This window comes from Carcharhinus amblyrhynchos, chromosome 12 (assembly GCF_965287045.1).
Source record: "Carcharhinus amblyrhynchos chromosome 12, sCarAmb.v2.hapA, whole genome shotgun sequence".
In the NCBI taxonomy this organism is placed as follows: Eukaryota; Metazoa; Chordata; class Chondrichthyes; order Carcharhiniformes; family Carcharhinidae; genus Carcharhinus; species Carcharhinus amblyrhynchos.
In genome coordinates, this window is record NC_137335.1 from 1164724 (window position 1) to 1189043 (window position 24320).

General features: G+C 41.1%; 1 protein-coding gene across 6 annotated transcripts in view; it reads left to right on the top strand.

The window, feature by feature from the left end:
- Positions 1 to 24320, top strand: part of ehbp1 (EH domain binding protein 1) — a 302265-nt gene that overhangs the window by 115655 nt on the left and 162290 nt on the right. For all 6 annotated transcript variants that reach the window (XM_080199948.1, XM_080199950.1, XM_080199951.1 and 3 more), the window contains 2 exons: positions 10572 to 10833; positions 15720 to 15933. In XM_080199948.1, the coding sequence (XP_080056074.1) occupies positions 10572 to 10833; positions 15720 to 15933 (476 nt within the window). The remainder of the gene's footprint in view (positions 1 to 10571; positions 10834 to 15719; positions 15934 to 24320) is intronic.

Genomic DNA, 24320 nt, shown 5'->3' on the forward strand with positions numbered 1-24320 from the left:
AACAGCATTGGTCAAGAGCAAAGAATGAATAGCGTAAACTTTGTACTTTTAGTAGCTTATTAAAAAATCTCTTCTGATTACTTCAAACTATTTTGGTTCATGACCGTAATACAATTAACTTCAAAGCTTTGTGGTATCTCTCCCTTAATTATATATGATATAAGGCCATAAAAGTTTTAATGTTGGCTGTTGAGCCCTATTTGTTGTTTTAGTAATGTTTAGAACCCATGCTATCATCCTCATCTCTCTTTGACACAATAGCAAATTGATGTGACTTCTTCCTATTTGAATTAGTAATTAAACTAAATCAGCTGTTATCAAACCTGCTTTCTCTCCCACCATCCCTCAAAACTTCTCCTCCCAATTCTATTGGTCACTGGTATCACATTCCTCGTTCTCTCAAACACTACTGTGATAAGTAGAATATTTTTGCTCCTTAGCTCCTCTATACTCTAACCTGAGGATTATCTCCAAATTTACAGGAAGTCCAAAATTAATTTCCTGTCACTGGTGACCTCCCACAAGGCAGTTTTGTAGACACAACTTTTACCAAAGTTTTCAATTTTATCCTGCACTAATTTCAGTTTTTTTTAAACTTGATTCTTTCATGGGATGTGGGTGTTGCTGCCTGTTGCCCATCTCAAATTGCCCTTAAACTGAGTGGGTAGTTCAGTCATCTCAGAGACAATTAAGAGTCAACACATTGCTATAGGTCTTGAATCACATGTAGGCCAGACCAGGTGAGGATAGAAGATTTCCTTTTCTGAATATCATTAGTGAACCAGATGGGTTTTTATAACATTGCTGTAATGGTCACCAATACTGAGACTGAGATTTATTAATTGATTATAAATTCCACCAGGAATGCATGTCCCCAGCATTAGCCGGGGCTTTTGGATTACTATCCAGGGGCATTATCTCAATGCCACTATTCTCACGTATTTTTAGCCATTCCTTGCTGGAATATCATCCTGCAGACAGTGGTGGAGTAACTGTGGCTGTGGGATGCTGCAGAAGGAAAGACCAAGCAGGCTGAGGCCCTTCTAGAAAAGAGAAGATTGCGGAGTGACCTGATAATGGATTTTAAAATTCTGAAGGGGATTGCAAGGGTAGACATGGAGAAGGTGTTTCCCCTTGTAGCAGAGTCCAAAGTTATGGGTCATAAATATGATAGTTATCAATAAATCCAACAGGGAATTAGGGAGAAACATCATTACCCAGAGAGTGGTGAGTACATGAAGTCTGTACTGTGTGGTTGAGACAAATAACATAAATGCATTTAAGAGATAAGACCAGAAAATGTAGGAGCAGGGATAGGCCATTCAGCCCATTGAATCTGCTCCGCCATTTAATGAGATCAAGACTGATCTGAAATGATAATCCTTAACTCCACTTTCCTGCCTTATCCCCGTAACCCTCGATTTCCTTACTGATTAAAAATCTGTCCGTTACAGCCTGAACATATTTGCAGGTGGTCAGGAAGGCGAATGGGATGCTGGCCTTCATAGCGAGGGGGATTGAATATAAAAGTAGGGAGGTCTTGCTGCAGCTGTATAGGGCATTGGTGAGGCCGCAGCTGGAGTACTGTGTGCAGTTTTGGGCGCCGCACCTGCGCAAGGATATTTTGGCCCTGGAGGGAGTGCAGAGGAGGTTTACTAGGCTGATACCGGAGTTGAGGGGATTGAGCTATGAGGAGAGGCTGAATAAACTAGGCTTGTACTCGTTAGAGTTTAGAAGAATGAGGGGAGATCTCATTGAGACGTATAAGATGATGAATGGGATGGATAGGATAGAGGTGGAGAGACTCTTCCCGCTCAAAAAAGACAGTAGGACTAGGGGGCACAGCCTCAAGATAAAGGGGAGGCGGTTTAGAACGGAGTTGAGGAGGAACTTCTTCACTCAAAGGGTGGTGAATCTCTGGAATTCTCTGCCCGTTGAAGTGGTGGAGGCTGCCTCGCTAAATATTTTTAAGAAGCGGGTTGATGGGTTCTTGATAAGAGAGGGGATTAAGGGTTATGGGGAGAGGGCGGGAAAGTGGAACTGAGCTACAACAGATCAGCCATGATCTTATTGAATGGCGGGGCAGGCTCGAAGGGCTAGATGGCCTACTCCTGCTCCTATTTCTTATGTTCTTATGTTCTTATGTTCTTATGTTCTTAACAACCCAGCTTCCACAGTTGGTCAGGAAGGCGAATGGGATGCTGGCCTTCATAGCGAGGGGGATTGAATATAAAAGTAGCGAGGTCTTGCTGCAGCTGTATAGGGCATTGGTGAGGCCGCAGCTGGAGTACTGTGTGCAGTTTTGGTCGCCGCACTTACGCAAGGATATTTTGGCCTTGGAGGGAGTGCAGAGGAGGTTTACTAGGCTGATACCGGAGTTGAGGGGGTTGAGCTATGAGGAGAGGCTGAATAAACTAGGCTTGTACTCGTTAGAGTTTAGAAGAATGAGGGGAGATCTCATTGAGACATATAAGATGATGAATGGGATGGATGGGATAGAGGTGGAGAGACTCTTCCCGCTCAGAAAGGACAGTAGGACTAGGGGGCACAGCCTCAAGATAAAGGGGGGGCGGTTTAGAACGGAGTTGAGGAGGAACTTCTTCACTCAAAGGGTGGTGAATCTCTGGAATTCTCTGCCCGTTGAAGTGGTGGAGGCTGCCTCGCTAAATATTTTTAAGACGCGGGTTGATGGGTTTTTGATAAGCAAGGGGATTAAGGGTTATGGGGAGAGGGTGGGAATGTGGAACTGAGCCACGACAGATCAGCCATGATCTTATTGAATGGCGGGGCAGGCTCGAAGGGCTAGATAGCCTACTCCTGCTCCTATTTCTTATGTTCTTATTATGTTCTGTGCGGTTAGAGAATTCCAGAGATTTAAGGGAAAGCCAGATAAGCTTAGGGAGAACAAAAATATGTAGATGGGGAGGGTTGAAGCTGAGTGAGAGGAAACTTGTGGAGCATAAACATTGGCACGGGCCAGATGGACAGAACAGCCTGTGAATTCTATGTAGTCCTCAGAATAAATAGTAGCTGTGGACTCAGATCCAGAGGAGAACCTGGAATTGAGATGGAATCTTTTGCCATTCATACTCAATACCGGAAGGTAAAAACCTCTGTCTTCTATCATTTGCAATTGCAAGTCCTAGTACCTTTCGTTGGGAATATCAAGTGTTTCTTTAAACATTGAATATCCATGCGTATATTGTTAAAAAAATTAATGGATACAAAATTGGCTGATCAAATGTTGCCTGTTGCACACTTGTCTTAAAAGAAAGCAAGAGATATAAAATGGTTACTGAAAGCAATCGCCTAATTTCAGCCTCGGCAATACACAGAATGATTGAATGGAAAAGGCATCCTGTATTTCCAACCACAAAGAAATTTCCTATACCTGCAGCAACCATTGCTTTCTGCAAATTCCACTGATGAAATTCTTTTCATCCTCTCCTAATCGCTGAAACATGGTGTAAGCTGTATTCCAGTTCCATATTTTCCCATATATGTGCTTTATCAGCTAAAGTGAGCAAACCTTTTGAAAATTCCAGCACTGTTTGTGGTTTTTTTCACTTGATGCATGGGGAGGTGCCACAGATTTAAGTGTCATGTGATTGAATGTCACATGATCAAGCCTTCAGGAATGGGTCCAACCAGAATTGGCAACCCTAACTGCATTACATAGCTTTAAAAAAAAGGTTCTTTATTCCACCCTCACAATAGCATACTTAGAAATGGCCTTGTGTCCCTGGCAAAAACACGTAATAAAAAAGCAGACAAACTGTTGATTACTGACCTACAGTGATCTAGCATTCAAAAGCGTTGAACATTTATTGGCCAGGCAATTAATGAGTATCACAGTCTATTCAGGGCAACATTAGCTTAAACAGTCCTCGCAACCTTTCCCACCAGCATTTTCAAACATTTGTATGTGTAGATAGCCTTCCATTCTGCAAATAATTGCCTCAGACTTGCAAGTTGCTTCTAATTGATGAAGCTTTATATTGATCAGTGTGAGAAGTGTCAGACTGAATATTGATGATATTTTGATCAGAACAACAGATGTTGAAGTGAAATGCAAGTTCAAGTGTTTATCTAGTGTCTTTAGTGTAGAAAAATGCATCCCAAGGCAAAATGCAGAATTGTAACCAGATAAAACTAGACACCAAGCCAAAAGAGGGTGTATCAGGAGGAGACCAAAGGTACAAGCACTGCATAATTTCAAACATTCCCACAACTGGTAGGGCTTAGAGAGTGTGACTGTAGCTCAGCTGGTAACCTATGAATCAGAAGGTTATGGCTTCAAGCCCCACTCATCATGAGCGCTCCCTTAGGTGAAAAAGATGCCAGGACACTATTCCAAAGAAGATCAGGGGTTTTCTGGCCAACATTTATCTCTTGACGAGCATCACAAAATCAGATTAGTTGGTCATTATCTATCACATGATTGTGGGATCTCACCGTGCATTCCCCAGGTTGCAATTCATCTGATGTTAAAGCACTTCGAAAGAGCCCATGAAAGGTGCTACATTAAGGCAGGCCCTTTTTAACTCCGCTTTCAGGAAGAATCTGCCATCTCTTGCTTTAAAAGTCTCAATTGAAGGTCTCTATTGAAAAGTCTGTAAAGAAAGCCATTCAAAAGGACTCTGCCACTAGTCACTCTGTTTAATGTCACTCAGTTATTAAGCTGACTACTATAATCTACTTTATTTACTGCTACTGTAAAACCTCTCTCCATAAAGAAAGCTGTTTGGTAATTTGCTCGAGTGCAAAAGTGGCGTAAGTTTAAGTTATGCTCTGAATTGATTTGGAGTATTTGGTGGGAATCCAAAGCCAATAAATGGGTCCATTGTTCATACAGGACATACTCCCAAAGATTACTTTGTACACAGTGTCATGCTTCCAACTCAGAGGGAGTCCCATTGCTTGTTGGCAACTGCTGACTTTTGTTAGGTGCACAAAAGGGCATTTTGTAAGACCTCGAATCATAACTGTTCAGTGTTTCCACATCCTGCAACCCTCCCGTACTCCGACAACCGTCACACACCCCAGCAACATTCCCTCACCCTGATGTTTTCCCTCCCCCGTGCCCTGTTGATTCATCCCTCCCTCCGTATCCAATAACAGTCTCTCTCACAAACAGAACATAGAACATTACAGCGCAGAACAGGCCCTTCGGCCCACGATGTTGCGCCGACCAGTTAAAAAACAATGACCCTCTAACCTAAACCAATCCCTTTTCGTCCATAAACCTATCCATGGATCTCTTATACACCCCCAAACTAGGCGCATTTACAACCGCAGCAGGCAGGGCATTCCAATCCCTCACCACCCTCTGGGTAAAGAACCTACCCCTGACATCCGTCCTATAACTACCCCCCCTTAATTTAAAGCCATGCCCCTTCGTGCTAGCATTCTCCATCCGAGGAAGGTGCAACATCTGAGCAGTGAGCACCCGCAACCCATCGGCAGCATGGTGGCACAGTGGTGGCACTGCTGCCTCACAGCGCCATGGACTCGGGATCGATTCCCAGCTTGGATCACTGTCTGTATGGAGTTAGCAGGTTCTCCCCATGGGTTTCGTCTGGATGTTCTGGTTTCCTCCCACAGTCTGAAAGACATATTGGTTAGGTGCATTGACCCAAACAGGCGTCAAAGCTTGGCCATTAGGGAAATTTCACTGTAACTTCATTGCAGTGTTAATGTAAGCCTTACTTATGACTAATAAGTAAACTATACTTTACTTCCTCAAGGCTGTTGAATACAGTTATTCCAGGTGACTTCCTACCTGCTGGTAACAGCTTTGTTCCAATCTTCCTCTATGTTCCTATGGTTTATGTTCCCTCTTCATCTTTCTTTATTTTTCTGCTTGTAATAGACCAGGAACTGTACATCCATACCTGTGTAACATTATTCACCTGAGCTCAGCTGCTGCTGAGCCCCTCATCTATATCTTTGTTGATTTAAATATTCCAATACTGTCCGGATGAACCTCACACCTTCTGGCTCCATGCTTTTGATCTCATCTCAAACTTTTGCTGCCCATTTTCTAATTCACACCAGGACCAATTCACCAATCATCCCTGCACTAGCTGATTGACACTGGCTACCAGATCTGCTGCCCTTTGAATTTTACTCACCTTAAAACTCTCCATGGCCTCATTTTTCCCATCTCTTATCTACAACCCTCTAAGTATTGTGTGTGTTCCAACTCTCACTGAGGTTTATAAGATGTTGAGTGGAATAGATAGGGTGGATTCTCAGAGGCTATTTCCCCGGGCTGAAATGGTCGCTATGAGAGGACACAGATTTAAGGTGCGGGGAAGCAAGTACAGAGGAGATGTTAGGGGTAAGTTTTTCACTCAGAGGGTGGTGAGTAAATGGAATCGGCTGCCGTCGGTGGTGGTGGAGGCGAACTCGCTGGGGTCTTTTAAAAGACTTCTGGATGAGTATATGGGATCTAATGGGATTGGGGGCTATAGATAGGTCTATGGCTTAGTAGGTAGAGATGTGATTGGCACAACTTCTGGGCCGAAGGGCCTGTTTGTGCTGTAGTGTTCTATGTTCTATGTTTTCTCCTCTCCCTGGAAACTTCATCTTCAACTGCGTGTTCCCTAAGTTCTGGAATTCTCTCCAGAGACCTCCCACCCTCTCTGTTTCTTAAGACTCTCCTCTTTGACCCATCTTTTCTTCACTACCCTAATATATCTTCCTTTGGCTTGGTTTCCTGTCTTTTGAAGCATCTTGCAATGTTTTTGCACATCAGAGGTGCTATATATACGCCAATATTTGTATCGTCCATTTCCTTATTTAAGGAAGGTTGTAAATGCATTGGAAGTGGTTCAGGTTAGGTTCACTAGATTTATACCTGGAATGGATGGGTTTTCTTCTGGGGGAAGGTTGGACAGGCTGGGCTTGTATCTGCTGGAGTTTAGACGAGTAAGAGGTGACCTCGTTGAAACATGTAAGATCCTGAGGGGTCTCGGCAGAATTGATGCAGAGAGGATGTTTCCTCTTGTGGGAGAATCTAGAGCTAGAGGTCAATGTTTAAAAATGAGTCGTTGCTCATTTCAGACAGGGATTAGGAGAGTTTTTCTCTGAGAGTTGAGAGTCTCCCTCGAAAGGCAGTGGAAGCAGAGTCTTTGAATCATTTTAAAACAGACCTAGATAGATCTTTGATAAGCAAGGGGGTAAAAGGTTATTGGGGGTAGGTGTGAATGTGGGGTTGGAATGACAATCAGATCACCCGTGATCTGGTTTAATGGTGGAGCAGGCTCAAGGGGCTAAGAGGCCAACTTATATGGTGGTGTGTATATGGTGCAATTTCAGGCATTGTGCCACCAGATGGAGCTCTGGTAAGCATTTCCTCATTCGTGGGTAGTTCATCAAAGTTCATTATTCTGATTTTAACCATCTTTATTTTAGCCAATTTTCTTTAACTCCATCTTTGGGAAAGCCAGGTACTCTGTGCGGCTGATGTCCAACTCCACTCTGGTCACAGCTTACCTACATTCACCTGCCCTGCCCCTCTCTCCATTTATCAATGGGCCATTGAACCTGGTGCTTGGTTTTATCTGTCCAATGCCCCTTTTGTTTCTCACCCTCCAGATTCACATCATCGTTCATTGTGGTCAGATTTTGGGAATCGCATCCCTGTTCCCTGTCAGTCACCAGCCTCTTGCCATCTCATCCAATCAACTTCCTGATTATTTTCCGAATGCAAACTGAGACCCAAACACACTTCAACTCTTGCTGCTGGATACTCATTACTGCACTCTGAATCATCCGAAACATAGAAACTAGAAACAGGAGGAGACCATTCGACCCCTTTGAGCTTGCTCCGCCATTTATTCTGATCATGGCCGATCATCAAATTCAATATCCTGATTTCCCCCTCACCACCACCACCACCACCACCACCACCACCCCCCCCCCCCCCCCCCCCCCCATATCCCTTGATCTGTTTAACACTAAGAGCTATATCTAATTTCTTCTTGAAATCAGACAATATTTTGGCCTCAACTACATTCTAGATGATAGAATGATTAAAGCAAATGGAGGCCATTCAGCCTGTTGAGTCTATGCTGGCTCTCTGAAAGAACTCCATTTCTCCACTGTTGCTGAGTTAGAATGCTGGATCTCTCCTCCTGACAGCACTGTGGGTGTACCTACATCACAGGGACTGCAGCAGATCAGGAAGGCAGCTCACCAGCAACATCTCAAGGGCATTGAGGAATGGGCAATAAGTTCCGGCCTGGTCAGCAACACCCACATCCCATGAATGAATATATATAAACTCAAATCTTTTGTAAGCGCCGCAAGTAATTACAGTGTATTGTGGGACTGAAATCATATGGTATACAAATATGTGATTTCAACTCTGAAGTTACAGACTCTAAGAGCTTTGGTTTCGTCTCAATTGTAAATGGGTAGTTTTTCTATTTACATCACCATGAGAAGTAAAATGTGAACTTTGCTGCAATTGGATCATTATTCGACCTTGTAGCCAATAAAATCACACCGTTGACCCCGCGCAGGGGCGGCACCATTGACACCCCCCCACCCAAGCGGGGGCTGCGCCATGATAGATTTGTGAGAAATACATTGGAAACCTTGAGCAGGCTATTCTGAAAAAAACTTCTGTATGCTGAATTTGTGTAAAAACTGGAGTAAATCCTGCTGGTTTTTTCAGCGGGAATTTCAAAATGAATCCCCCACACTCTGGGTACTGTTCAGTGCACTAGTGTGAATCACACTAAAAATCTGTGGGTGGGACCCATTCCCGCTGGTGGGGCTGGCAGTATAGTGCTACCAGCCTCCCAGTCACTAGCTAGCTCAATTGCTGGCCAGCCCTGTGACCCCCGCATTGCTGCCCCTCCGATCACCCCCCATTGGCCTAATTGCTGTCCCCCGCATGCCTCAATCACCCCCCCCCCACAACCCCAACCCCAATCGCTGGCCTCGCTCCCTCTGCTCACAATCCCTGTGCAGACTGGCAGTGGGGCCCTGCCCCATTTAGACCCTAAATTGTGAACCCTAAATGATCCAGCCCTCTTCCTGCGGCTATGCCTGTGTTTTATTTGCTGCAGTAGAGAAAACCCTGCTTCTTTTAGTGCTCATTTTAAGCATATATATTTTTGTTTGTAAGCAGTGCAGAACATTGAATACAGGAGTTGGGAAGACTTGTTGAAGTTGTGCAATTCTAGTCATCCTATTATAGAAAGGGTATCATTAAGCTAGAAACAGTGCAGAAAAGATTTACTAGGATGTTACTGGGACTTAATGGATTGAGTTATAAGGAAGACTGGATAGACTGGGACTTTCTTCTCTGGAATGTAGGAGGCTGAGGGGTGACCTTATAGAGGCCTATAAAATAATAAGTGGCATAGACAAGGTAGATAGTCAATATCTTTTCCCAAAGTTAGGGAAGTCTAAAACTAGAGGGCGTAGGTTTAAGGTGAGAGAGGAGAGATACAAAAGTGTCCAGAGGGGCAGTTTTTTCACACAGAGGGTGGAGAGTGTCTGGAACAAGCTGCCAGAGGTAGTTATATTTTAAAAAGCATTTAGACAGTTACATGGGCACAATGGGTATAGAGGGATATGGGCCAAATGCGGGCAATTGGGATTAGCTTAGGGCTTTATTTTAAAAAAAGGGCAGCATGGACAAGTTGGGCTGAAGGGCCTGTTTCCATGCTGTAAACCTCTATGACTCTAGTGCTGTGAGACAGCTGCCCATTATGCAGAAAGTTCCAACTGGGTCCTGGAAAAATTGAGTTGATCAGTAAACGTATTTCCTATGAGAATATTGTTAGTCTGAGGTCGTGTACCAACCGACTCAAGAGCAGCTTCTTCTCTGCTGCCATTACAGTTTTGAATGATGCATGAATGGTGCAAGCTTGCTTAAGTTGATTTTTCTCTACACCCTAGCTATGACTGTGACACTACATTCTGCACCTTCTCCTTTTTTTCTTCCCTAGTTCTCTATAAATGGTATGCTTTGTCTGTATAGCATGCAGTAAACAGTACTTTTCACTATATGTTAATACATGTGACAATAATAAATCAAATCAAATCTCAGATTTTCAAGTTGGGTGTGTGCATCTCGCCGTCAGAACCACCTCAGATTCTCTCCCCTCTTGGAACCAGTGTAGCCTCCACCCAATCAACAATGCCATAGCTAATCCTGAAAGGGCTATCGGTTTAATATCATTGAATTGTTACAGACACAAGAAGGCCATTTGGCCCATCAGGTTTGTGAGCCTTTATGCAAGAACATCTCAGCTACTGCCACTATCCATCACAGCACTGTAATTTTAACGGTCCAATTCCCTTTTGAAAGCCAGGATTGAACCTGACTCCACCACACTCTCCGGCAGCTCACTCCAGATCCTAGCTACTTGCTGTGTAAAGAAATTTTTCCTCCTGTATCGTTGGTACTGTAAAAAAGTTGTTTGAAAGTAGGACTTTAATTTTTGTTTACATTTTGTGACCATTTCATGTGTTGTGGGAAATTGTTGTGCTGTTATATTTTTCAATTTAACTGTTTTGCTTCATGTTTAAATCTTCTGTACCCTCAGACAGAAACATTGGAACAACATCAGCCCCAAGACCAGAAGAGACTTTCTATGATAATGACCCTCACAATCCTTTTAATGAACAGTATGAGAATTCTCTCAATCCATTTGATGTAAGTGACCCTCACGCTGACAAGATTCTCCAACATAGAACAGAAGAGGCAGAAACACCAAAACCAACAAAGAGACAGAATGTCAAACCAGTGGACATGAGCAAGTACCTCTACGCTGAAGCAACCAAAACAGAAGAGGAGGAATTAGATGAGTATGTTATTAAAACACTCCAACATCAGATTTGAATCGTTTTTGTATACCTAATAGCACACTGGATCACATCTTAAAAACTTACGGGTGACATCTTATGGATACACTTAAACATTCAATGATGCTGAAAGAGATCATTACCTGTTTGTTCGCCTATGTAAGCTGAGTTTAATAGGTATTAAAAATCATATAGTCAGAGCATCCAATTTCATGCACCTTAGTTTAGTCAATTAAGTTTCCAGTACGTTTCTTCTATAAAATGCATCAAAGGAGACGGTTGCATGAATAAATACTGCAGTTTAGACCGTAAAAGATATCCATTTATTTATTTCCGTTTTACCCCATGTTTGGACTCTTCATAGTTTTCTTCAGCTAAGTTGAGAAAAGGCAAGCTGCAGATTTCACTAGCCTCGGTACTGGTTCGGCACAGTCCTTGGAAAGTCTTTTTCCAAATGATATTTCTATATTGAGGCATTGCATTTAGTACAAAGTAGAGTCAAGAATAGGGTTAAGAGAGAAATCTCAGGAGGGCAAAAAGTGCACATGAGATTGCTTTGGCCGATAAGGCAAAGGAGAATCCAAAGAAATTCTACAAATACACAAAGGGCAAAAGAGTAACTAGGGAGAGAGTAGGGCCTCTCTCAACAAGGTCATCTACGTGCGGACCCACAAGAAATGGGTGAGATCCTAAATGAATATTTGTCATCAGTATTTATTGTTGAGAAAGGTGTGGATGTTAGGGAACTCGGGGAAATAAATAATGATGTCTTGAGGAGTGTACATTTTACAGAGAAGGAAGTACTGGAAGTCTTAAAGCACATCAAGGTAGATAAATACCCAGGATCTGATGAAATGTATCCCAGGATTTTGTGGGAGACGAGGGAGGAAATTGCAGATCACTAGCAGAGATATTTGAATCATTGACAGCCACAGATGAGGTGCCTGAAGATTGGAGAATAGCAAATGTTGTGCCTTTATTTAAGAAGGGTTGCAGGGAAAAGCCTGGGAACTACAGACTGGTGAGCCTCACATCTGTAGTGGGTGAGTTGTTAGAAGGTATTCTGAGAGACAGGGTCTGCAGGCATTTAGAGACACAAGGACAGATTATGGACATTCAGCGTGGCTTTGTGAATGGAAAACCCTGTCTCACGAATTTGATTGATTTTTTGAAGGGGTAACCAAGAAGGTAGATGAGGGCAATGCAGTTGATGTTGTCTACATGGACTTTAGAAGGCCTTTGTCAAGGTACCACATGGTAGGTCGTTGTATAAGGTTAAATCTCACAGGATCCAGGGTGAGGTAGCCAAATGGATACAAAATTGATTTGATGACAGAAATCAGAAGGTTGTTATAGAGGGTTGTTTTTCAAACTGGAGGCCTGTGACCAGTGATGAGCCTCGGATTGGTGCTGGGGTCCACTGTTATTTATCATTTATATGAATGATTTGGATGAGAATTTATGGGCATGGTTAGTAAGTTTGCAGATAACACCAAGATTGGTGGCATAGTGGACAGTGAGGAAGGTTATCTAGGATTGCAACAGGATCTTGATCAAATGGGCCAATGAATGGCAGGTAGAGTTTAATTTAGATAAATATGAGGTAATGCATTTTGGTTGATCGAATTGTAGCAGGATTTACTCAGCCATGAGCCATGGTAGGGCATTGGTGAGAGTTGTAGAACAAAGAGACCTAGGAGTACAGGTTCGTAGCTCCTTGAAAGTGGAGTCACAGATGGACAGAATGGTGAAGAAGGCATTGAGCATACTTGGCTTCATTGGTCAGAACATTGACCAATGAAACCAAGGAGTTGGGACGTCTTGTTGAAGTTGTACAAGACATTGGTAAGCCACACTTGGAATACTGTGTACAGTTCTCATGGAATCATAAAACCCTACAGTGCAGAAAGAGGCCCTTCAGCCCATCGAGTCTCAACTGACCACAATCCCACCCAGGCCTTACCCCCATATCCGTACATATTTTACCCGGTAATCCCTCTAATCTACACATCTCAGGACACTAAGGGTCAATTTCTCATGGCCAATCAACCTAACCTGCACATCTTTGGACTGTGGGAGGAAACCGGAAGAAACCCACACAGACACAAGGAGAATGTGCAAACTCCACACAGACAGTGACCCAAGCCAGGAATTGAACCCAGGTCCCTGGAGCTGTGAAGCAGCAATGCTAACCACTATGCTACCGTGCTGCCATCTGGTCACCCTATTATAGAAAGGGTATTATTAAACTAGAAAGAGCGCAGAAAAGATGTACTAAGATGCTACCGGGACTTGATGGATTGAGTTATAAAGAGAGGCTGGATAGACTGGGACTTTTTTCCCTGGAGCGTAGGAGGCTTAGGGATGATCGTATAGAGGTCTGTAAAATAGTGAGAGGCATAGATCAGCTAGATAGTCAACATCTTTTTCCAAAGGCAGGAGAGTCTAAAACTAGCAGGCATAGGTTTAATATGAGAGGGGCGAGATACAAAAGGGTCCAGAGGCCCGATTGTTTCAGTCAGAGGTGGTGAGCGTTGGGAACAAGCTGCCAGAGGTAGTAGTAGAGGCAAGTACAGTTTTGTCTTTTAAAAAGCATTTAGACAGTAAAATGGGTATAGAGGGATAGGAACTAAATGCAGACAATTGGGACTGGCTTAGTGGTTAAAAACTGGGCAGCATGGACAAGTTGGGCCAAAAGGCCTGTTTTAATGCTGTAAATTTCTATGACTTTATGACTGTTAGCTCATTGGAACTGTCAAGGTTAAGGGATTTTTAAAAAATCGGTGCCTGTTATTTTTCTCAGTCTGTTGACATAATCCTGAGAATTATTATTCTAGGATTTGTGGTGCATGAGTGATTTTACAACCTTACATTGTCACAGTGGGGTGCCAATTAAATGAACTTTTGATTAAATTCTCCAAGTGGTTATAGAGTAGAAATGTGTGATTTGGTAAGAGATTAGTTCAGAGAATTTCATGACATCATTAATAAACAAAACTTTATTTTACATCAGCATAACTGCTAAGGTTTGCCCATAATGGGATTTGGTGAATATGCAGGGAGTGGGTAAAGGCAAAGGGTAATGGATTGGCCATAGATCAGCATGGGGACACCTGACATCACCAGGTTTAAGTCCAACCGATTTATTTGATAGTAAACTCACAAGCTTTCGAGGTTTCCCTCTTCTTCGGGTGAATGGAAAGTTCAGGTGAATTCTCTGCTTTTTATGCTCTGTCTGAGGCCAGAACTCTCCATTCACCTGAAGAAGAGGGAAACCTCGAAAGCTAGTGAGCTTACTATCAAATAAATCGGTTGGAATTCAACTTGGTGTTGTCAGACTTTTTACTGTGTTTACCCCAGTCCAATGCCAGCATCTCCACATGATGGGTAGAGGGGCATGTGCTGGGCATGGGGATATGAGGAGCCTTGGAAGTTGATGATGGGGCATAAGATGGATGGGTTGGCATGGATGGGTCATGGGGTGTGTGTGAGGAGGTGAGAGTTGTTTTTTGGTTTAATGTTTTTGTAGTGAAACTCTGGGCCTGAGGTGGGAACCCCCCTTGCCCGCTCACTTGCTCACCCACCCACCCACCCCTGTTGAAAACTGTTGGCATGATTTGTTCCTTATTGCATTGATTTTTGTATTTTATTATCCTGTTTGTTCACTTTACTATTTTATATTTGATGTTATTCAATTGAATTATTCTGGAGCAAAAAGTTAAATATGACAGTGCTAAATTGAATATCAAATTTTGTGTTTACAAAGAGCAGCAGTATTGGACCAGTTTTACTTCTGCTTTCTTTACTCTTTTATTTCTAAAGTTTAAACTGGCAGTGAATGGAATATTCCTCAGAGACTCTTTCTATCAGCAGGTTAAATTTGGCCCTGTCATCCCCATCTTTCATTCGGGTATCTTGGTCTTATTGGAAGTTCATGAATGACAGATAGATCTGGAAGGCATGCTTCAAGACTGACATGTGATGTGCATTGAAAGTGCCTAGTTGTTTGTTTCCTTGTCAAGTGCTTTACTGCAGCAAAATAGAGATCGATCAAGTATAAGACACAAGAGCAGACTAATTGCCCAATTGTGTATTTTGTATCTGGAGGATCATCTTGCTTTCCTACTGATAGTAGATAGAAGTTTCTAAACCCCAAACAACCCCCCAACCCCAAGTCCATACCATGATGAACTTTCTTTCCAGGAAGAGCTTTCTACTATTCTGAGTAGTTTGATGTTAGGTTGAAGTTGTCATTGTTTTTATACCTGCCTGATGATAAAACTAGAAATTGGTGATGGTTTTTATTAGTTTCAATTTTTTATCATGATCTACTTTTGTAAAAGTGTAGCAAAAAGATGAACAAATAAGTGTCTTTTGAACATTTTTAAACAAATATTGTTTTCTGAATTACTACAAGATTGTGGCTACTTTCAAAACTATGCAAGGTGACAGCATTAATACTAAAAATATTAACTTTCACTTTTTCTTGCAATAATTAGAAATGTTACTTCAATTTAATGTTAAAGTAGATTTTGTACTTTCAGCTGAAATTGTCTATGTAAATGGCATATATTCTCGAGTGACTGCAAGCCACTTAATATCTGAATGTGGACCTTAAGATAAGAGTTTAACATTCATTTAAATGTTTAGTAAGAAGTACTGAACAGGATTATCTTTTAACCTTGAAAAGCTTGTCACAGGGGATGTGCCATGAAATTCTTGTTTATTCAGCAGGTAAAAGGTTATAAAAAGCAATAAAATATAGTACATTATTTCTGGAATATTTTCAGATTGTACTTGTGTATTTAAGAACACAGAAGAAAATGTGTTTTAAGGAAGGATGTTAGCGAAAAAAAAGCCTTTTTTAAAAACAATTCTATTTTAATTAGATCTAATCCATTCTATGAGCCGAAGGCTGTACATTCTGCAAGGTATCAAACCACATTAGTGACAGCTTCTGTACAACAGCCTGAGACAGAAAAAAAGACAAAGAGGAAGGCTCCATCACCTCCAGTACCTGACAATACATCCACACCAAAGACAGAGACTGTGAAGGTGTACATCAAACCAGCTGTTGTGACGGATCTATCTTCATCACCAAAGGTTTGGTTTAGTAGTAAATTTATTATACTTGTCAATTTACTTTTGTCCTCTATTATTATAATTCAGTTTTAATCAATTGTTCAGATAAGGATTGACAATTTATCAGAAATTATTTGAGTAATACGGTCCTGTGTCATCTGCGGAATCTAGAATCTGGCAAATTATTGGTCTGTAAGAATTGTGGATTATTTGGCTTTTAATGTTTTTATAAATTTGATTATTTGTACAAAAGTTATAACGGGTATAAAAATTCAGCTTGACTTCAGGAATCTCAAAAGTGATTTTTAGATATATCTTTTAAAATTGTAATTTAGTTTTATCTTTAAAATATAATATTAGCGGTTTGAATCCCTGTTCTCAGCTGCATGAGTTGTACGTTGCATTCAGATTTTTTTCCATATGTCACTTTGTAAAAATATCCATTATGATCAATGTTTGTGTTTTCATTTGCAGTAATTGTTATTAAAGATTATATCTTATTGGTAGTTCATTACAAATTGACAAAAGAATAAGTCTCTCTTAATGCTGCACAGTAACCTCCAGGTGAGAATCCTGTTGAAAATTGTAGAACTGTTCACCTTAATCCATTCCCATCTCTAGGGAACTAGTTACAAACACATCAGAGTAGCATCTTGGCATCAACTTCTTCTTTTATTTTTCAAATTGTGGACAAGAGTACCCTGAAGAGTAGAAGAATTGAAAACTATATTTTTACAAACTTAGTACTGAGCGTTTTCTGAATTATGCTAAATTTTGAGATAGAATATTTAAAGCGGGTTTATTTTCCGTTTATTCATTTCAAGGATGTGGGTGTCTCTGGCTAGGCCAGCATTTATTGCCCATCCCTAATTGCCTTGAGAAGGTGGTATTGAGCTGCCTTCTTCAACCTCTGCAGTCCTATCAGGGAGGGAGTTTCAGGGCTTTAACTCAGCCACAGTGAGGAACAACAGCATAGTTCCAGGTCAGGATAGTGTGTGGCTTGGAGGGGAGCTTGCTTGTGGTGGTGTTCCTTTGTGGCTGCCCTTGTCCTTCTAGGTGGTAGAAGTCACAGGTTTAGAGGGTGTTGTTGAAGGAACCTTGGTGAATTGTTGCAGTGCATCTTGTACATGGTACACTACTGCTACACATTACTGCCTGTGTGCATTGACAGTGAAGAGAATGAATGCTGAACCTGATGGATGGGGTGCCAATCAAGTGGCTGTTTTGTCCTGGATGCTGTCAAGCATCTTGCGTCAATGTGTGAGCTCCAGCAACAAGTAGGAAGTATTCTGTCATATTGCAGAGGGCATTTAAGAATCAACCACACTGCTGAGAGTCTGGGCCAGAGCAGGTAAGGATGGCAGATTTCCTCGCCTAAATGGCAGTCAATTGAATTCAAATTTCACTAGCTGTTGTGGTGGGATCTCAATCAGTGTCCCTGGAACATTAGCCTTCGATTCCTGATTTCTAGTTTAGTGACATTATCACTACTCACTAGAAAGAAGTAGGAGAAGAATAGTTTTAATAATTTCAGTTGTTACAAGCAACAGAACCTGAGGGAGAGAGGAGTGGATCTAAGACCAGCGTTCTAAACTTAAATAAGGGCAAGAAGACACATCTGCCTAAAGTGGACTCATCCAGGGAAGGGGAGAGTATTCCATCACACTCCTGACTTATGCCTTGCACATGGGAGTCAGGTGGTGAGTTATTTGAGAATAGTGACACATAAATGTATGGAGTCCGTAAGAAAACCTCTGTCAGGAGCCTACATTTCTCCTGCTTTGTGTGACCAACATGCTTGAACTTACAGAGCTCCCTGTTCGAATCCTCCAAAATGCATCAAGTTGTCTGAAATTTCACTGGTAGACTATCCATGCTGTAATGTTTCAGCTGTATCCAACAGTGTTGCTTTGAGTTTACTCCATTTGTTGAATTCCAGATGACCTTTGCCTGAATAAAGGTAAATGGGATTATAACAGGCATTCTCAACAATGGAGAGAGCAGCAGATGGAACTGACTTTAAACATGGAAATGTTTTTGATGCCTAACAGCCTGGAGGCAGTGCTATCAATGTGTCTAAAGTGACAAGGAAGATCGAAACAACCATTTAAAAATACTAAATGCATTAAAGAAAATAGCACATCATACAGAGTAAAGGAGGGGGCATGATGTAGTGTGAATAACAGGCATGTATCTTTAAAAACTGTCCATAAAAGCTTCAGTTAGCCTCAGGGATGCGAGTCTGTGTTTATGTAGTGTAAAACATTTATCATGAGGTGGTTAAGGAACTATTGTGAATATTCTTAAGTAACTGCTAAATTAATAAGTAACTAGTAGCTCACACATGACATTGCTCTTGGTGAGTTCTTCTTTACCTGCATTAGTTCTCCTTGTGCTCGACTAATCCTGGCCATCCTCTTTGGCGTTTTTGCTTTTTGTTTTGCCTCTGTGTAATGGAGCAGAAATGCTGTAAGTCACAAACAGAATAGCCTAGTTGGGAATGAAAAGCCAGAGGGGAGGACTTAAAATTCACATCTGTAAGGGATGCAGGAAAGCAGCAGCTCTTTAGAAACTGCATATTTTCTTTTGGCTACAGTCAATAATTCTTGAGCCTGGAATCTGGGGAACAGAAAATCTTCGAGATCTCCTTGTCAGTGCAGATATTAATATTGGAGGCGGAGATTTTGAGAGTGAAATTGGAGTAATGTAGTCGACATCATGATTGGAACATGTGTCCAAAGATGTCCTAATGAAGCTTGCTGGAAATTTAGCTTTGGGCTTCATCTCCTCAAAACTAAGTTGTGGACATCAATTGAGTATGTCAAAATAGTGGCTCAGCCATCCAGCTCCCTCACTGAATCAGTGTGTAGGTGGGTGGAGATGAGTTAGAAGAGGGTGAACTCTGTCAGCAGCTGCATTAGGAGCTGAGGAATATGCCTGACTCCACAGAAACTTGTGTCAGAAGTGTTTCATTGGCTGTAAAATCTTTCAAGTTGTCTGGTGGTAATAAAAACACTGTACAAATGCAAGTCGTCTGTTTTCAAGTTTTGTGGGGGGCCACCAGTGGTCCCTTTAAGATTAGGCCACTGCAGAAGCAGTAACAGTGAGTGCAGCGTGCGAGTGGATGAATTTCAAGCAGTGTGTTTACAGGTGTTATGATCCTGACTTGCATTTTTAAGTGGCCTGCGTCAGGCAGGCGACCTGAACGCCAAATTTGACAGAAGGTTTTCTACGAGAAGTTGTGTCTTTTAATTGGTGGCAAATGCTAAATTCTCAACTGGAGAAGGGACCAGTTTCTTCCATAATAAAAACAGAAAAATACTCAGCAAGTCTGGCAGCCTTTAGAGAGTAAATGAGTTGACATTTCAGGTCACTGACTCAGTTTTGGAACTAGCTTCTTCCTGCTCTGTTGCTCTGGAAGGGAATGTTGAGGATCTGGCACATTTCCTGATGTTTACCGAAATCCCTGTTGACTCAGTGTCGATATTAACACTGAATTTCCCCATTACAAAACCACTTACTCAGTGTTACTGCTTTAGAATTGGAATTCACATTAGAAGGATTCACATAGCAAGTTGATTGGAGCAGTTGCTCTGTAATAACTGAAACACATTGTAGATGTAATGTGAAAAGCTGCTGGAGGGGATGGCTGACAAACTTTCTGGAGAGGGTGCAAAGGTTCTCCTGATGTGGCAATAGATAGCCAATAAACTAAATGCTGTATAGCACATAACAAAGTATGATCATGTTTTGGGGATCATTGAGGTAGATAATTTCTCAAATTCTATATCACCAGCCATTTCCTTAAGCACGCCATCCTGCCACTGTGATCTGGAGTACATCCTTTTCTGCCTATAGTCCGGATTGGTGATGGTATCTGTGATAATTAATGATTAACAGAGATGCTTATTCTGTAGACCAGCCACAGGAATGTATCAAGGGCCACCTGTCTTTCTGAGCTACAGACTGGATAAATTCTTCTTGATGGAGACTCATTGAATATTAATTAAGATCAAGAAGGAATACTGCCAACACATTTTGTTTCCCAACACTGCAATTAACAAGATGCAATCCCCCTTTTCTAGTCACACAGACCTTCAAAGTCTATTTACTGTCAGCTGATGTTGCATGGATCAGGCAAGTTTCAAACTAACTGTCCGCTGAGCCAAGCCTCCCTGTGGCCTCATGACATTAAACTGAGACAGGAAGTTTCAGATCTCTCCCTGTCCACCACCAACCTCTGCAGCCAGCCAACAACCCCACATTCTCCTTCAGTGTCTCAACATTCTATCAAAATTATGACCCCAAGCAATCTTTTCAAATAGTGATATCTTGAGGAGTGTACATATTACAGACATATTACAGGAGGTGCTGGAAGTCTTAAAGTGCATCAAGCTAGAGAAATCTCCAGGAACTGATGAAGTATATCCCAGGATGTTGTGGGAGGCTAGAGAGGAAATTGCTAGTCCCCTAGCCAAGATACTTGAATCATCGATAGTCACAGGTGAGGTGCCTGAAGATTGGAGAGTGGCAAATGTTATGCCTTTGTTTAAAAAGGGCTGCAGGGAAAAGCCTGGGAACTACAAGCCAGTGAGCCTCACATCTGTGGTGGGTAAATTATTGGAAGGTATTTTGAGAGACAGGATCTACAGGCATTTAGAGATGCAAGGACTGATTAGGGACCGTCAGCATGGCTTTGTGAGTGGAAAATCATGTCTCACAAATTTGATTGAACTTTTTGAAGGGGTAACCAAGAAGTTAGATGAGGGCAGTGCAGTTGATGTTATCTACGTGGACTTGAGCAGCGCCTTTGACAAGGTTAAATCTCACGGGACCCAGAGTTAGATATCTAAATGGATACAAAATTGTCTTCTTGATAGAAGGCAGAGGGTGGTTGTAGAGATTAATTATTAAGAATCTTGTTGAAGTTGTACTTACGTTGGTAAGACCACGCTTGGAATACTGTGTACAATTCTGGTCACCCTATTATAGAAAGGATATTATTAAACTAGAAAAGATTTATTAGGATGCTACCGAGACTTGATGGTTTGAGTTATAAGGAGAGGCTGGATAGACTGGGACTTTTTTGTCTGGAGCGGAGGAGTCTGAGAGGTGATCTTATAGAGGTCTATAAAATAATGACGGGCACAGATCAGCTGGATAATCAATATCTTTTCCCAAAGGTAGGGGAGTCTAGAGGGCAGAGGTTTAAGGTAAGAGGGGAGAGATACAAAAGTATCCAGAGGGGCAATTTTTTCACACAGAGGGTGGTGAGTGTCTGGAACAAGCTGCCAGAGTTGGTAATCGAGGCGCATACAATTTTGTCTTTTAAAAAGCATTTACATAGTTACATGGGCCAAATGCAGGCAATTGGGATTAGCTTAGGGGCTTAAAAAAAGGGGCGGCATGGACAAGTTGGGCCGAAGGGCTTGTTTCCATACTGTAAACCTTTATGACTCTATAAATCTTACAAGCAGCTCCTGCAAATCCTGAAACAGATGCTGCAGACAATGCATCTCATGATTTAATTGAAACAAATAGCTTTTCATTAATATAGAATAGCAACAATCTCTTGTAACTTGTCTCAAGGACGTGTCATTTACTGAGCATGCTGGTCTGTTGGCAGTGGGGGCTTTCTGTTGTCCAGGGATTTGTTAGTTTGCATGTATAAGGAATGCTGCAACCTAAAGTATTTTGAATCAAATTAATTATTTGAGAAATGAGGTCAGTGTTGTGCAATCAAATGCAACAACCAATTTGCATCCCAAGGCTCCATGAAAGCAATGAGTTAAATGGCCAGGTAATTGGTTTTGGTAGTGTTCTTCGGGAAGAGCATCATGGGAACTCCTCTGCCTATCCTCGAAGAGTGCTGTGTGTTCATCCACCTGAACAGACAGACAATGCCTCTGTGTAACTTCTCGAATGAAATGTGGACCACTCGGTTAATACCAGCCTGAAGTGAGCGTAAAGAGTTCAGTGTGGTTTGAACCTGCAGTCCTCTGGCGCCAAGACAAAAATGCTAGCACTAATTATTTATTAATCATTCATAGATTTTCTTAGCACACATTTCCCTCTCATATCAGGAAACTATGAAATGTAGAAATGTGCTTGCAATTATTGTCACCTGGTATCAAATTTACAGTTTAAGACTGCAGACTTTGTGAATTTACTGTTTGTTTTAAAAGTACTTTCATTAGAAATCATAGAATTTTTCAACAATTCTGATTTCTTTGATTTTCCTACAAAATATGTGTTACAAATAAAACTTTTTTTGGAGTAAGAACTTCAGCAGCTAGTCACTGTAATTATTCATGCAGATTGTTCCCTTATAAAACACGTTAAAATATCACTTAGTGTTCTGAGTAGCAGACTGATTTAAAATGCTTATATTACTGAGTTTGCAGATTGGAATTGTACAACTGGGTACATCTCAAATGCCCCAATGCATGAACTGAGCTTGTTGGACCTCTGTGCACTCAATGGTTCTGTTCCTTCACCCAATTCTCCTCTTTTCTAATCAGGAGTAAGCTGAAGAAAGAGGAGGTAAACATATCAGTCTTTAAAAAGACAAAATGATGATGTGCAATCTACAAGAAATAGGTAAAAAATAGTTACACCAACCACACTGCTGTAACTTAGTCTGTTGATAGTAGAAACTCCTTTTGTTCATACTTGTTTAGCGGTAATGATTCTGAAGACATGATACCCTTGTTTTGAAATTGATTTAAATTTAGAGTCATAGAGGCCTTTGAGGCTTATGTGGGCTGCATAATAATACTGCTGTTGGCTGATATTGACTCTTGGTGCCTTCCTGTCTAAGCATCAGGAACTGGGGGCTTTGCATACAGGTCACTACTGTGAGCACGTAACGTGTAGTACTGATTAAGTGATTGATAATTGGTTTATTGAAAAATCATCATGGTGCAAATGCTGAATTGTGATGACAACACAAAAGCATAATTCATAATGTTGTTATGGATAATCGTTGAAACAAAAAATATAAAATTTTTAAAATTGCACATTTATAAACATGATAGTATATAAATAATGACAATACATTGGAAAATGTAAGCCTTTAGTTTACAGAGTAAGAGTGGAAGGCACAGTGCGTTTTGTATTAAAGCCTATTGATCATATGTTGTCAGATTGAAGTTATTAAGTTCAGTCATCTAAATAATATTTGCGTTTTTAAATTTGTGACAAAATGACATGCAAGCTTTTACTCCTTCAGATACACAAGTAAAAATCTACATGTATAGCAGTACACTGCCTTTGAATAGTGTTTGTCTTATAATTTGTGTTCTATTATAGTAAACTAATGAAGGTTGTCTAGCCTGAGCCAGATAACTGTTCTCTATATTGTGCAAACATGAGCTGTTCCTTTAAGGATTTCTCAGTAACTGGGCTGAAGATTCTTGAGCATGTCAATGGATTTCTAGGTGACAAATATCTTGCTGACTAGCAAATTGGTAGGATTTTTTCTGAATGCACATATAATCTGTTTTTGTTGCTTTATTTTGGAAATAATTAGGGTACTTGATTCTGTAACCCAGCTAGTTCCAGCTTCCTGCATCCTTTCTCCTGGTCAGCTGGAATGGTAATTAGAGTTACATTCTGTTCAGCCTGCAGTGGGTCAGCAGGGTTGGAATTAAAGCAAACTATCTTTATTGGATTGTTGGTTAAGTTTCTACTTCAATCCTGTCACTATCATTTATTCCACCTTTATTGGTCCTCTGATCTTTACAAAGCTCATTGTGTACATGTCAGTGTTTTGCAGTGATAAGTATCCCTGAAAAACAAAGAGCTTGCAAAAAGAAATTTAAAAAGGAAAAGAAAACAAACATTAAAATTACTTAGCTGTGAAGTGCACAGAAGAGAATAATACATTAGTTTAAATGTTGCCTTAGATTGAAAAAGATACTGAAGCTTTTAGCTGGTCGTCACTGAGTAATAGGGAAACAGCTGAATAAGGCTGTGCTGTTTATAAGAAAGATCACTTACAGAAAAACATGTTCGGCTTGTGTTCATCTGGCAATATGAATGAATCACTCCAAAATGCAAAAACAAAACTTGGGAGGAAGCTGGTGATGGTCGATGTGTTTCTCACATATGGTAATTAAGATTATATCGAGTAGTCATTACCTTGAAGAAGGTATTAATTAATATTATACAAGTCCTCTGAGTCTTCAGAGGATATTTATACCTTAATGTGAAGGCAAAATATTGTCCTTTGTTGTGCGACTATAGGCATGGTACTAAATTCTTGCATTTTTAAGTGGTTAAAATTTACTTTGTCCTGTCGTCATTGCCTGTAGTGGTTTTGAATGACACAGCAGAAAGATTTGGTAACATTAGCTTAATCTGAGCTTATCCTGTCCCTAAAACACAGGTGTGTGGGCTTAAGCCCA